Genomic DNA, 13,838 nt, shown 5'->3' with positions numbered 1-13,838 from the left:
GTTATGCTCGTGGACAACCCATTGAATACCTATTAGGCATTCTAAAGTACATCAATACTTATAAATGTATTATCTATTTTAATTCATTTTTACATACTATAAACAATTACAATATGACGCCATCACTAACGAGTTCATTAGCATGCTTTTAGCCATAGGTTGCTACTTCACTATTGACTCCAAACAAATCCATGACCTCATCCATGATGTAGTTCTGTTTGTTCTTACTTTCCATAATGTGGTCTTCATTGTTGAATTCTTCCATATCTATAAACATGAGAAACTTACAAATTATTGCAAAATAGAGAGACAAAAAAAAATCAAGATGAAAGTTGAGAACATCAAAGATTGAATTGAAGAAGGTTGTGAATAGAGAGAGAATGGGAATTAGAAATAAGAGGGGTAGAGACAAGGGCCCTGATTGTAATAATGATTATGATAGGATGGATTAATTTAATAAATGAGTAGGTCATTTTAACATTTTTTATATTTATATATATATATATATATATATATATCTATATATATATTAGTTAATTAATACCAAAAATATAACTTAATACATTATACCTATTATTTTATTATCTACTATTTCAATTAATACAAAATATTAAAAAATATAATTTTTTGATAGTAAATTGAAGGATATATTCAAATTTTAATATAATAATTTTTTTGTTTTCTAAGAAATGCACGACATCTATGTCCAACAATTATTGCACTATTAAATTTGAATTTTATTTAATTAGTAGTTTGACAAAAGTAAGTGATGTTTTTAGTAACCAACATCAATTTTATAGATGTCTAATAAAAAGTTAAATCATTCCCATTTTGATAAATTATAATGTGCCTATAATTTTTTTACATACCTCAATCAAATTTATTACTTCTATATTTAGATTACACAAAAATTATGCATTTTACACTATTAGAAGCTAATAAATTTACAGATTCCCAAATTAATTATTTTTAATATTTTTAAAATCAAATATAGTTGGTCAAAATTTCTTTGTACATTAGAAAACTATTTTTGTAGAATATCTATTAACCAAGTTAATGAAGACTATAATAGAACATTTACGGTGTACTTCATATGTTTGTTATTGCTTAACAATTAGTATATGAAAATATAAAACTAAATTCGAAAGCATAGGGTTTTTAAGACTACCCATATGGTGGTGGATGCCCACCACGTTGGCAGATATGTCTGGCACCTTCCAAAGATCCAAGCCATAATCACAGCCCTCGAGCCTGCAATAGCCATCCAAAAGTGGCAATTCGAAGACTAATTTCGGTTCTCCCCCTACAAAACAGCAATATCATCGCTGCAATTCCAGCTGTGGCCTTCCCATACACAATTAGAATGACCCAATTTTTTACACTCACTACACTGATGCTAATGCCTAAAATTAACAAAGAAGAGTCACTTATAATTGAAAAATGGTACGTACACCAAGTAGTCCCCTTTTTCCGCTTAGTGACAATTTTACGGAATTTGTATTAATTAGCAGTCGCTTCCCGTCGAGGTTTCTTCCATGAGGTTTTTCTTCCCCATGAAAGACTGCTCTTTCTGAGATGAAGAAATGAAGCACAGGAATTGGAAATCTGAATTCCCTTCCAAGTGAATAAAAAAGTAAAAAAATACAGCAGGAGAAGAATTCATCTCGTAACAAGTTGAATGATTTCGTAAAAATATCCAGTAAAAATAACAGCTCCATGTTATAGTTTTGAGTGCTCTTGGTAGCAGAACATTACAAAAACGAAGGCGATTACTTCCAGGCTTTTTTGCCACGAAACTGCTTCTCGGCAGTTCGTCTCCCCATCTTCTTTCTGTTATTTGTTCTTTTGATAATTGCCCGCTTGGCCGCAAGAGGCATCCCTTTGCTTTTTTCCTTCTGCTTGTTGCTGGTGCCTCCAGTCTGCAAGCCAAATTAAATCATCATGGGCAGGCAACTAAGTTAGATGGTAGAGCATTTCTTTCAGAACATCATCGCCGAACTGTGAACCAACAAGAAATGATTCAAATCCTTGAATTCCACTACCAACAATCGAAGCAACGAACCACTTCATAATTCCGAAATGTTAGCCCAGACTCTCAGGAAGATGCACTAAAACAAAGAAAAGTCGGAAAATGAGATTTCGTTGTTTGAATTGGAAAGGACAATCACCTTCTTCTGCTTCATAGCAGTGCGGGCTCCGAATAGAGGGCGATCTTCCCGACCTGCTCTTACAGAAGCTTGTCTCTCTTCCTTCTCTTGCCTCTTACGTATTCTTGCCTGCAGGGCATTTCCCGATGCAAGTTATATAAGGGAAACATATGCAGACATAAAACTTAGACAAGAAGGAAAATGTACATGCTGAGCCCCACAATTTATATCTTTCTACTAAGACACGCAAACACTCTAAAAATAAAAATAAACTTTCACGTTTATTTCAAGACATTACAAGATGTAAAGGGACATGCATAGTTATACATGGAGAAAGTGATATAGCATACCTCTAAATGAGCTGGATTGACTCGTTTCTCATTCAGATTCCCATGTTTATCCAACTTGACTGCGATCTCTTGCCGGAATTTGCCAGCTTTGCTCAAACCATGCTCAGCCATAGCCGCCTTTGCTGCTCGCTTAGCCTATGAAGAGACAATGTAAAGCTTAAGACATCTTCCAACCCTCGTGACCAAGAATCGATCTAAACCTTTACGCAGTTAATCAATAAAATGTCAGGCATCTCCAGTTCCTAGCATGCAGTTTTGAGGAACCATGACACACGGTAACCTCTACATATTCTGGAGGAAAAACCCAAAATTCGGGACAAAACGCAAATTTATGAGTCTAATTACCTGCAGTTCTCGAATTCGCTGAAAGTCTTCATTTGAAAGGATTCCATCTCCATCACGGCTAACAACCTCAATGGCTGCTTTTTGCTCAACTTTTGAAGCATACATCTTTTTCAGTTGGCGTAAACTCTGACTAGTACTTGCTGGCTCTTCTGCTTCTGAACTTTTGATCTTTTGCCTCTTCTGTGATGACACAGGAGGAGCATCACCTTCCTGAGTTTGATTTGCTTCACAATCCATCTTTCTCTTTCGTAAACCTTTACTAGATTTCTCAAGTTCATCATCATCATCTTCTTCTTCTTCTTCTTCTTCTTCTTCCATATCACTGTCATCCTCAAGCCCTGTCAACACAACTTATAACACATCAGGCATAGAACACATTACCATACCAACATGTGCTCAAAGGAGGATGACTAAACCACATCTCTAACAATGAGGGAGGGTATCACATCACTTCTAAGAAGAGCATTCGGAATCTGATGATCAATATACCCTTCCTGGTGCACGAATGCCATAACACAAAGTATTACCTTCCATACCACTACTGCCAGCATCATCGGAGTCCCCGGCTTCCACGTCATGGTCCATTTCTTCGTCTTCACCCACGTCGGAACCTTCTTCCTCGCCACTTTCCACGGGTTCATCGTCACTAGCTTGGTCATCATTGTTCTCCTCATCATCTTCATTGTCCTCATCATCGTCATTACCACTCTCACCATCTGCTAGCAGCTCAATACCTGAAATACCTTCTGCAACCACTTTCTCCCCAAATGCTTTAGGCTTTACAGCAAGATCCGCACCACGTCCCCTATCCTTTTTATCCAAGAGAGCTGGGAAAACCTGAGACCAAAGAGAACGCAATTTAGAATTTTAGTAGATGAACAGATTTAGTACCAGGCAACTAGTAACGCGAGCCATAATAAAATGAGATAAACACACTTGGCATTTCAAGAAACACGCAAATTAGAAATTGAGAATTTCACTATTGACGAAAAAATGAATACATTCAATATGATGGAATGAAATAAGACCTGACGATAAACGGATATGATGGACCGAGCGGCGGCTGAAACAGCTTTCTCCCGAGATTTCTTATACAGAGCCAAATCCGTCAACAACTCTTTTGTCATAATCAATGGTATGCGCATACATATCTCACGAACGACATTCAGACCCACTGCCATGACCTCCGGCCTAGCGCGATCATGCACAAATTGGTTAACAAGTTGTCGAATCATTGACTCTACTGCATCCGGGGGTACATCATCATGGCAGGATTGTACTGCTGCCGCAAGCAGTTGAGTTACATCCCGTTGATGAGGCTGGATATAACGCTGAAGGTAAGGATAGAAGTTGAGTAGGATCAATTTGTGAAGACCAACTGCCCTTGAGATAACTTGCATCATCATCAATTTGATTTCAAATCGTTCTGTGCACCCTTGAAGTCGCCTAAACAACTTCTCCGCAAAATTTTGAGGGTCGTGCACATGCTGTAGAGGAGCATGAGAACCGTGATCCATTTCCCGGGATTTATTGCGCTGCTGCTTCGCTAAACTCCGCATCACCCTTTCTAGTTTAGCTTGTTTCTTTTTCTTACTAGAATTCGTACCTTTTTTATGGGCCTTGTAAATCTCCTCCTTGCTTACCGCTGGTATTCCTGGCTTTTTACCATCGTCTTCGTCATCACTTGATTCATCTTCATCTTCTTCCTCTACAGCCTGATCATAACCAAGAAGGTATCGAAGCGCGGAGATCATTATCCGCGAAGACTTGTGGAAACAAGCATTGCATATCGCATTGGATGTACGCTCATCCACCCAAACTTTGCGACGGTTCAATTCCGCCAGCACTGCTAGCGCGCGTTTGGACTTATTCTCATCTTCGTCCTGTCACCCAGGACAACGAGCCTACCGCCGTTAAAACCCGTCATTCTGTGCTATTTCCATGATGTTATATAACTTGACGCAACTGAAACCAACATCTATCAAATTTCCAATCCCAATTCTCCACTCAAGCTGAACACTCTGATATACCTGAAGTGAATTGAACAAAATATTTTGGAGAGGCTTATTCACGGGATCGTTTTTGTTTTTGATGTTAAGACGGCGGATGTCTTGGACAACGTGCGAGTAGGAAAGCTTCCTAAGAGCCCGGTCACCGCCAAGTTGCAGGTCCATGAATACGGGCAACGCATCAATCAGACTAATCATCTGCCATCAGTCATAACACTGCAGTCAACTGTGTGTCCCAAGCCGTAGTGAACGAATATTCACAGGAAATACGGCTGAAAACGAACACGAGTGGTGAAAAATGGCATAGACCTACTTTTCGGTTACGGAGAAGAACAAGAGCTTGTGTTAACTGTCTGCGTAGTGTGGGCTGAATGGTAGCACCATGAGACTTTAACAACTGAAGCAATTGCATAGGAAACTTCCCAAGATGCTGAGGGTAAAGAGGCGTCATATGGGCCAAAAACATGGCCATGTCGGCTAGCTCTTTCGCCGCCGCAGGGTCACTTGCAGCAGAATTGTTCGACCCCGCAGTCATTGGCTGAAGCAAGAAGATCGAAAGGCAGGCATCAAAGTGGCGGAGCTGCAGTAAGAGCTCATTTTCGTATCCTTCCGGGTCTCTCTTGCAGCGGCCCTGCAAGGCAAGCAGGTCGCCAATCCTCTCCGCTCCCCTGCCCCCCGATGCTACTGTCAACCCTGCCACCATCTTAACTCCCTGAACTTTGCGGGGGCTTGCTACTACTCCTTGCCACTCATCTCTTCAAACAAAAAGACACAGAATTGTCAGCATTCTCCCTTCAAGTGCGCATATAAACCATAGCACACGGCCAACGCCGAACTCCTAGAGAGTTCTTCACCACGCAAACCCTAAATCCCCAAATTCTGTCCAAAACAGACCTTAAACCCTAAACCCAGAAGGAAACATTCCTGCACATTATCAACTTCAAGCCCCACAAGAGTTTGAGAGAGAGAGAGAGAGAGAGAGAGAGAGAGAGGAATCAAACACCACGAGAAACTCTGCTTGTCTAGGCATCAAGTTCAGACTCACCAAATGACCTAAAATAAAGCAAATTTCACAGGACTGCTCGACGTCTCGTAGTAGGTAATTGCAGCTAGCGTTCTCCGACTAGTGTGTTTTTCTGCCTCTTCTTCTTCTTCTTCCTCTTCTTCTTTTCAACACTCTCGACAACTCACGACGAAATTAAATTTGAAGGTCGAAGAGATTGAAGAGAAGAGTGTTAAAAAGAGGAATGCGAGAAAAATTTGTCCCAGCAGCCTGAAGAAGCTCTCGAGGTTTTGAGGAATGCGGCGAAACCCATCCTGGATGAATGATATTTCGTCATCCGTATTTCGTATGTTTGCATTCGTTCACGTTCATTAAGAGGGGTTGCAGAAAACAACTAAACATGTTGAAACTGCGAAGTAAACGTAACTAAAAACTGTATTTTTTAATTGTTTTTTGTTTTGTTTTGTTCTGTTTGTTTTCTTTTTCTTTTTTCTTTTTTCTTTTTTTTTGGAACCTTGTGAAGAATGAAATCCACGCAAATTCCACTCTCTTAAATTTCAATAATTTATTCACTCGAATTAGCAAAAAAGAGTATTTCATAGCTGATTAAAGAACATGGTTGCACAACCTTAGGTCAGTGAACAGCATTCGAAACAAAAACATGTATACCATCGTTGAAAGTTTGAAACTGGTTGGAATTCTAATTTTCATATCTGCATTCCATACAAATGTATTCAAAACCATTAAAAATATTAATAATAAAAAGAAAAATATGTACCAGTGAATTTTTAAATACTTAATTTCAACTAATTATTACAGATGAATAAATCCAACAATTGAATATTGGATTACCATGAAACCCGCTGGACTTCTTAGAAACACCCCCAAGAGATTTTATTCTCGAGTTAAAACAAGCAGTTTTGTATTCCATGTATAGTACATATACATACACAAAATCACTCAAGATCGTGACGATGGTAAGAACCCAGAAACCATCAGCTTCAAACTAATATCTTTATCACACAATATAATGCTAATAATAACAACAACAATCTCCAGTTTTAATTTTTATCACAAAGTGGAGATTCTTGCATTGGTGTGGATAGTACCCATTTGATGGTGTCGGAAGAAACCAGCAGAGTTGAGATGTTAGGTTGAATCCTTCGGCGATATTCCAGAAACCCTAACTGTGTCTGATTTTCCCCCCATCGTTTGTTGCAGCAGGATTTAGCTTATCCATCCAGGGATCCTTCGTGGTGCATGATTCCGTGTGCGGCATCTTCCATAGAAATTCGTCACTCGCCGACTCCTCGTGAAGCCCATGAATGCGGAATTCGATGAATGTGTATCCTTCGGGGAAAGGAAACCCAGAAAGGGGCTCAGAGTCAAGGCGTTTCTAGAATCTCGCTGCCTCTCAATGCCACAGAAATTCTGTTGCTTCACCACCTCGCAGCTCCGTTTACAGCTGCTAACTATCGTTGCTTCGACAGTTTCTGAAACGATTGCACTTGGGGTGATGCTCACCTGCAACCTGCGAAATCACCACTTACCTGGGTCAGTTCTTCGCTGTCTCTTTTCTCCCAAACTATTGCCTTCTGCACGTTGTCATATTGTTGGTTTGTAATTCACCCGCTGGGAGGAGGAGCTCCAGCCGTCTGAATTTCCCATTCCGTGAGTTTAATTTAGTCTACTGTATGTCTTTTTGGGACTTGCGTTTGAAAATCCCCATCTCATGCAATCAGCTAGCTCACCCAATTCCTTCGTTGCAAACGCGCGTGAAATTTCAACATTCGTGTTGTCAGGCTTCGTCTTGAGCACTGTAAACGTGGGTTTTGACCTTATTTTAGCAGATGCTGATGTGTATCTAAGAACGTTCCGTGCAGAGATTATTGAGGCAGCGAATTGGGTGCGAAAGCGTCGTAGAAATTCCCTGGAAGGTTGATGCAGAGTTGCTGCTTTCAATTAGATATGGTGTGCTGCCTCTGAAAGCCAGGTTCCCCGCCATGGCAATACTTCACTCGCGTCACACATTTTTGTCAGTCCTAAACCCTGGCCACAACCTCCGACAAAGCTCATCGTGTCTAAGAAGAAATATACTCCAGGTAATTACGCCTCACTTTATTCACAAAGTCCTCCAAGTGATCTAGGGTTTAGTAATGCGAAACTGCACGATCGTTTCTGTCATGCCGCCATTTCATCGTTGCCTTCTTGATGTACTCATGGTTGTCAATTTTGCGACAAATCCAGGCATTCGAGCCAAATTTTTCTAAAGGCGCAACGTCGGCATTGGTGGTTTGCAACGCTGAAAGCCCCTTTGGAGTGGCGGACCTGAAGCAGTCTGAGCGAAGCTCCTTCGTTTCTCGTTGTGATGGGCTTGCTCTAAATCATGGAAGGTTTGGTGTTTTTATTGATTCTATTGGCTCACAGTTGCTTTGTGCATCATAAATTTCTTTCGAGAATTCTAGCAAGGCTTTTCATGTCGCATTTGACATGAAGAACAGTGTGCAATATTAATCGAGTTTCTGTTGAACAGGGTGATTATGAATGCGGTGGACAGAATCGACTCTGATGAGGAGCTCCTGGATAATCAGGACCGCATAATTGGGGCATTGCAAATCGGAGTGATCGGCTGTCGAAGATCAGCTTCCTGGGTTAGCCTACCACATGTGTTCCCTGCGTTTTTCTTTGGAACAGGGTTTGCATAGGCTCCCTATAAGTATCCCTATCCTTTAAGCATTTTGCATGTCTCCAGTTGCTTCAGGGGAAGGGCATGATGTGATACTAAAGCAGATTTACCTCTTCGTCCAGATATGTTTTGGTGGCGGTAAAAGGCCCCGACGGAAGCGAGCATGGAAGACTACGAATAGGAAAGGTTCGTTTGCTAAAGCTCGAAAGCTCGTGGATCTCATTGACGAGACGCCACCTGCCAAGGAGGATATTTACGGGGCGTTAGATGCCTTTGTTGCGTGGGAGCTGGAGTTTCCTATCATTGCTATCAAGAAAGCGATGGCATTCATGGCCGAAGAACAAAAATGGAGACAGATAATACAGGTGTGTGGTTGTCAATACAACTCCTCTAGTGTGAACATCATCAATGGAATTGTGTGAGGAGAAGATGAAGGTGCTATTCGTGTATTCAAACCAGCATCAACAGAGTAGAGCTGTATTATTATTATTATTTTTTGTTTGCTTTGTTCTCATTATTATTATTATTATTATTATTTTCCTGCAGGTCTCGAAGTGGATGCTAAGCAAAGGGCAAGGGAAGACTATGGGCACATTCACGCTTCTGCTGGAGGCTTTGGATCACGAGGGGCGTGTAGAGGAAGCTGACGCGCTTTTTGAAAAATTACTTACTGAACACGAGGATGCAACTCCGCGCTATATGTTCACGGTCGTTATAGCCATGTTTGAGCGGCATAATAACCCCAGGAGGCTTCTTCAGGTAAATTAGCGAACAAACCATTTAAAACTGCTTGTTCAGATTCCTCAAATCTCAAGAATTTCATCTGTTTATTCATTTTCAAATCTTTGCTGCAAAAAGCATTGGCAATTGCAGATTCATTCAGATCGTTTGTCTACTTGTAGCTTAGGCTATGTGCACAAGTGTGTGAGGATGTCACAGAAGGAAAGTTTATGTTTTGAAGGTGTTTGCGGATATGGAGGAATTGGAGATAAAGCCGGACATGGTTACTGTGGAGCGAGTGGCAAGAACTTACAGAAGTATAGGATTGATGAAGAGGGCAGAAGCTGTCGAGGCCAAGTATCCGCCTACAAAATGGGGATTCAGGTATAAGAGAGGCAAAGCTTATAGAGTAAGGGTTACTGCCGATGATAAGGTTATCAAATCTGACGGTTCCGGTAAATCCGACGATTCCGGTAAAACAGAGTCGGGTGCAGAAGAGGGAGAGGAAAGTGATGTGGATTCAGATAGTGACGATGAGGGGTTTACGTACGAAGACGAGGATTTTACCAGAGAGACAATTCTTTCTACTTAATTCCTACAGTGTTCTTTCATCGGCAGAGCACTGTCCCGCGAGGGACCGAAATTCGATTTATTCTTATGCATTTATTTTTTTAACACGAGAACTATTTTAAGGGGTGGTATCAAGTCCTGGAATAGCTGTCTGCCGTTCGTGGAAAATTATCATGGATGACTTGGAAGTTGCGAAAAGTTGCATTGTCGACTGACAAAGTCGGTGAACATTAGGACTATTCAGAAGCAGCTCTTGGTGGTAAGATTATATGTGAGGTGTTTCGTTGGAGTATTGTTGCTGCATATTGTGGACATGTGCTTTTCAACCACGTAGTAAAATATGAAATAGATATAGGTTCATGTTTCAAGAGATTTTCCTACTGGGCTTGGACTACTGCTGCAACATGAGATTCTCTCTGCACCTTGGAATGCAACCAGTCAAGAATTTGTGGCTCAAAACATCGAGAAAATGGTAGCACTTAGCTTACTTGAAATGCTTAGGAGTTGTTACTGAATCTTAGTCGTATTTATGGATTTGAAGACCGAAATTCAATGTTCTCCACCCCATACCAAAGAAACAGTGAGATCATCTCTTTATCCATCAATACCACAGCGTTGTAATCGCTGGCGAACAATTATAGCATATTGTTGTAATACCATCTTTTGCAAATTTCTAAGCCATTCAAACTTATCTCACAAACATTGTTTCTTTGTTGAGGTTTCAGATGATAAGAGAGATAATCCTTGTATCATTCTTACTTTTGCTTAAATGTCACAAGTACCTCAGCCTCTCCATTTGTATTCATGCTGAGGACTTTCCTTTTCTTTTGGCTTTCTTTTTCTTGTTTATTTAAACATGGTTTAGGATTATACAAGGGGATCACATCTTCACAATTAGACTGGTATCACTTTGTTGCAAGGTTTTTCTTATTTGTAATTTTATTGTTGTAAGATAATTTTGTACATTTGAGTGTATATATATATATATATATATATATATATATGAATTAGTGTACAAATTTCAACTTTTATTGTAAGTTTTTATTTGAGTATTTATTTGAGTATTTATTTGTTATATATAATTAAAGTGATTAAATTTTAAAATATTATATCAAAAAAAAATTTAATAAAATATTTTAATTATTAAAAAAAACAATGTTATAATTAAAAGAATAAAATATAATAAGTATTATTACAAAAGTAGTTTTTTTGGAAATATGTTGCATTTTTGTTTTATTATATTATACATTGATTATTTATTGAATTATATACATATATTATGTGTATAATTAATATATTATTTATATTGTTTATTAATTATAAAACTAACATACTAAATGGATATTAGATTTAGTATATAATTCATAGCAAAAAATAGGCAATTTGCTTCAGATTTGAGAAGACTACAAATTATATATATATATATATATATATATATATATCATACATGCTTTGAAATAGAACCGAACTATCTCAAAAATCTAAGATCCTTTTAATCTACAACAACATTAATCCCATCACAAAGTAAAACAAAATGGACCAAAATAAAATTGAACAGAACTAAACAAAATAAGGCACAAAATACAAAACTAAGCAAAAGGAAATAAAATAGAACAAAACTAAATATGAAGATTCAAATTCAAACTTTACCAAGAAAAAGGATTGGAAGCCATACTTGACAAGATGCCCAAATGGCCCTGGCTAGTCCTATTTATACTTTGTCCAACCATCTTGGAATTTTCTAGAATATTTGTAATGATGGATCTTACCTAAATAACTGCCTTGAACACTTTATAGAATGTTCTTTGGTGGATCCTACATAATCCACTAATCTAGCCCCAATTCTAAAAACCTTTATAAACTTCTCAAACATAGCTCCAACTATCTATCTTTATGCTTCAATAATATAATATCTTATTTATATTCTAATATACTTAATCTCCCTCTACTAAAATGGAATGTCCTTGTTTTGCTCCCAATAGTATTTCCAAATTGTTTCTTAGTAATGGATGAGGTTCTATATAGGTTTCTACGTTGTATCGTAGATGAGATAACCTTTTCAAAGGACTTTGTATTGAAGTTGTGGACATCTATTGCTATGGCAAAGGTAGTCATGCTCCAAAATAGTGTCCACTTCTTGGTCATCAACTACAATTGGTAGTGGTCATGCTTAGTGTTGGTCCAAAAAGCACCTTGGCTTAATATGAAATTCCTTGAGTTGCAAAACATAGAAGACCAAATAGACCCAAGTATGTAGCAAAAGTTGGAGGTATTATGTGACATTAGAAATTACTACAAAAATGCAGAAAGGTCTAAGCCACTAAGATGCCATCTTATAGATTTGGGTTGATGTAGCAAGTAACAAATTGGAGTTCAAGAGAAACACCTGATTATTTTCTTAGAAGGACTTGTATTATGAGTGGTTATCCGCTGTCGTATTATGTGTTGTTTTGCTCAAGAATGCACCGGACACTTAGCTGTGGAAGGTGAGATTATGTTTCACAAGTAGGCAAGAAACTCTAATAGGTTTCACCCATGCGAGAAGAATATAATCTAAATTTCAATTCAAAAGTGCTTAAAACACTCTTCTTAGTAGTCTTAACCATATATAAATCCCAATTACCTTGTTACTTTCATATTTAAGCAATTTAGATTTTTTTTCTTGTAAACTCTAATCCTAGTCAGTGAGCTTTAACAAGTTGTAACATCCAATCCGACCATCCACTTGATGTGGAATTTTGCACACAATTGTCAATGCAAGTCTTCTAAATGCTTAAGAATTTTTAGCACAATCCAATTTACAGATTGTGAGAAAACCTCCAAAAATTGCACCAATGTCACTCGGCCGCCAACTTGAAAAGTAAAGCAAAAATCCCAGCAATAATTTCTCCTTCTTTAACCGTTAACTTTGTCTCAAAATTTGTGTATAGCTTGATCTTTAAGTCTTCCAACACCATGCCAATTTTCACCTTTATCCGACTGATAGATCTTCAGATATCATAGAAACCCTATCCAACCTCAAATTGCTACCTTCTAAAACCTTCTTGTGCTAAAAACTAGATATCTCTAAACCACGTCATTAGATTATCACAAAATTTTGTATAAACTTAGCAATCCTAATAATCCAAATAATATCAAATTTTTAACCATAGATGTCATGCCAATTGCACGAACTAGCCAAAATTGCTAGCCCTAATTATATTATATAAAACCCAAATCACTGATACAAATCCTAACTTTGAACAACAATTGCTAAGTCCTCCAAAATTCTTTCAAAATAAATCTTATATCTTTGGAAAGAAATTTAAGCTAACTTTCCAACCTTAACCTTTGATATTCAAATAAAATCCTATTTTGCCCTAAGCCATTATTTTAGTGGCCAAAGATTTGATTTCCACCCTTTCTCATAAACGGTTGATCCCCGGGTATCAATCTATCCTATCCTAAGGATTTTTTAGCCCAATCCTACTTTCAACTTAATCTTAGTATCAATTATACTAATTATTTATCTCCTCTAATCTAATTTCATCAATTTATGGTCTTTCTAAGGTAGTAGAAGAGTCTCTAGAACCTAGAAGGTAAAATTACTAACTAACTTTCAACTTACTAATTATTAAGTTAAGAAAATAACCTAAGAGGCTTTTATAAAGCCATGTTTAGATACCTCAAATTATAATTAAACTAAAATAATTAGATATTAATTAGAAATTTAATTTTGATTATAATTTCACTATATAGTCATATTACATTACGACACCGCATATTGCTTTTGTTGATTCTTTGTGGTAAAGAGGTGGTATTGTACTTCCTATAAGATAATTGTAAGCCATTGTATAAATTCCTTTATTGTTGAATTATTGGTATCAATAGAATGATAAAGAGTTGTTGGCGTAATCAAATACTGACTGATATTAAGAAATAATGGTGACTGATTAGTACTTGCTCAAATACTATCATTGTAAGCAAATTCCAAGGGCATTAAATATTCATCTGAGTCATTATAATGAA

General features: G+C 37.9%; 2 protein-coding genes across 2 annotated transcripts; one reads left to right on the top strand and one right to left on the bottom strand.

Moving 5' to 3' along the window:
• Nucleotides 1–1,695: 1,695 nt before the first annotated feature.
• Nucleotides 1,696–6,119, bottom strand: LOC112274224 (uncharacterized). The gene is made up of 9 exons (XM_024503504.2): nt 5,897–6,119; nt 5,165–5,606; nt 4,873–5,049; nt 3,871–4,725; nt 3,370–3,679; nt 2,843–3,180; nt 2,498–2,632; nt 2,169–2,276; nt 1,696–1,919 (listed from the first exon to the last, which is right to left on the bottom strand). The coding sequence occupies exons 2-9, from the start codon at nt 5,552–5,554 to the stop codon at nt 1,770–1,772; spliced, it is 2,463 nt and encodes an 820-aa protein (XP_024359272.1). The 5' UTR covers nt 5,555–5,606; nt 5,897–6,119; the 3' UTR covers nt 1,696–1,769.
• Nucleotides 6,120–6,964: 845 nt separating this feature from the next.
• LOC112274225 (pentatricopeptide repeat-containing protein At4g21190) lies at nt 6,965–9,952 on the top strand. The gene is made up of 7 exons (XM_024503505.3): nt 6,965–7,408; nt 7,738–7,956; nt 8,102–8,247; nt 8,388–8,505; nt 8,663–8,905; nt 9,087–9,299; nt 9,502–9,952. The coding sequence occupies exons 2-7, from the start codon at nt 7,858–7,860 to the stop codon at nt 9,850–9,852; spliced, it is 1,170 nt and encodes a 389-aa protein (XP_024359273.1). The 5' UTR covers nt 6,965–7,408; nt 7,738–7,857; the 3' UTR covers nt 9,853–9,952.
• Nucleotides 9,953–13,838: the final 3,886 nt, after the last annotated feature.

Source organism: Physcomitrium patens, chromosome 21 (genome assembly GCF_059467195.1).
Source record: "Physcomitrium patens ecotype Gransden chromosome 21, ASM5946719v1, whole genome shotgun sequence".
NCBI classification, from domain to species: domain Eukaryota; kingdom Viridiplantae; phylum Streptophyta; class Bryopsida; order Funariales; family Funariaceae; genus Physcomitrium; species Physcomitrium patens.
Note: the sequence above shows the minus strand (reverse complement) of the source record. Positions and strands in the feature narration are given on the sequence as shown.

Excerpts from the sequence above, each read along its gene's own strand:
- LOC112274224 (XM_024503504.2), bottom strand. The coding sequence starts at position 5,554 with ATGGTGGCAGGGTTGACAGTAGCATCGGGGGGCAGGGGAGCGGAGAGG. Across the intron at positions 4,726-4,872 it reads TTTTGTTCAATTCACTTCAG|GACGAAGATGAGAATAAGTC; the intron begins GTATATCAGAGT and ends CCTGGGTGACAG. Across the intron at positions 2,633-2,842 it reads AGCGAATTCGAGAACTGCAG|GCTAAGCGAGCAGCAAAGGC; the intron begins GTAATTAGACTC and ends GTCTCTTCATAG.
- LOC112274225 (XM_024503505.3), top strand. The coding sequence starts at position 7,858 with ATGGCAATACTTCACTCGCGTCACACATTTTTGTCAGTCCTAAACCCT. Across the intron at positions 8,248-8,387 it reads CTTGCTCTAAATCATGGAAG|GGTGATTATGAATGCGGTGG; the intron begins GTTTGGTGTTTT and ends TCTGTTGAACAG. Across the intron at positions 8,506-8,662 it reads GTCGAAGATCAGCTTCCTGG|ATATGTTTTGGTGGCGGTAA; the intron begins GTTAGCCTACCA and ends CTCTTCGTCCAG.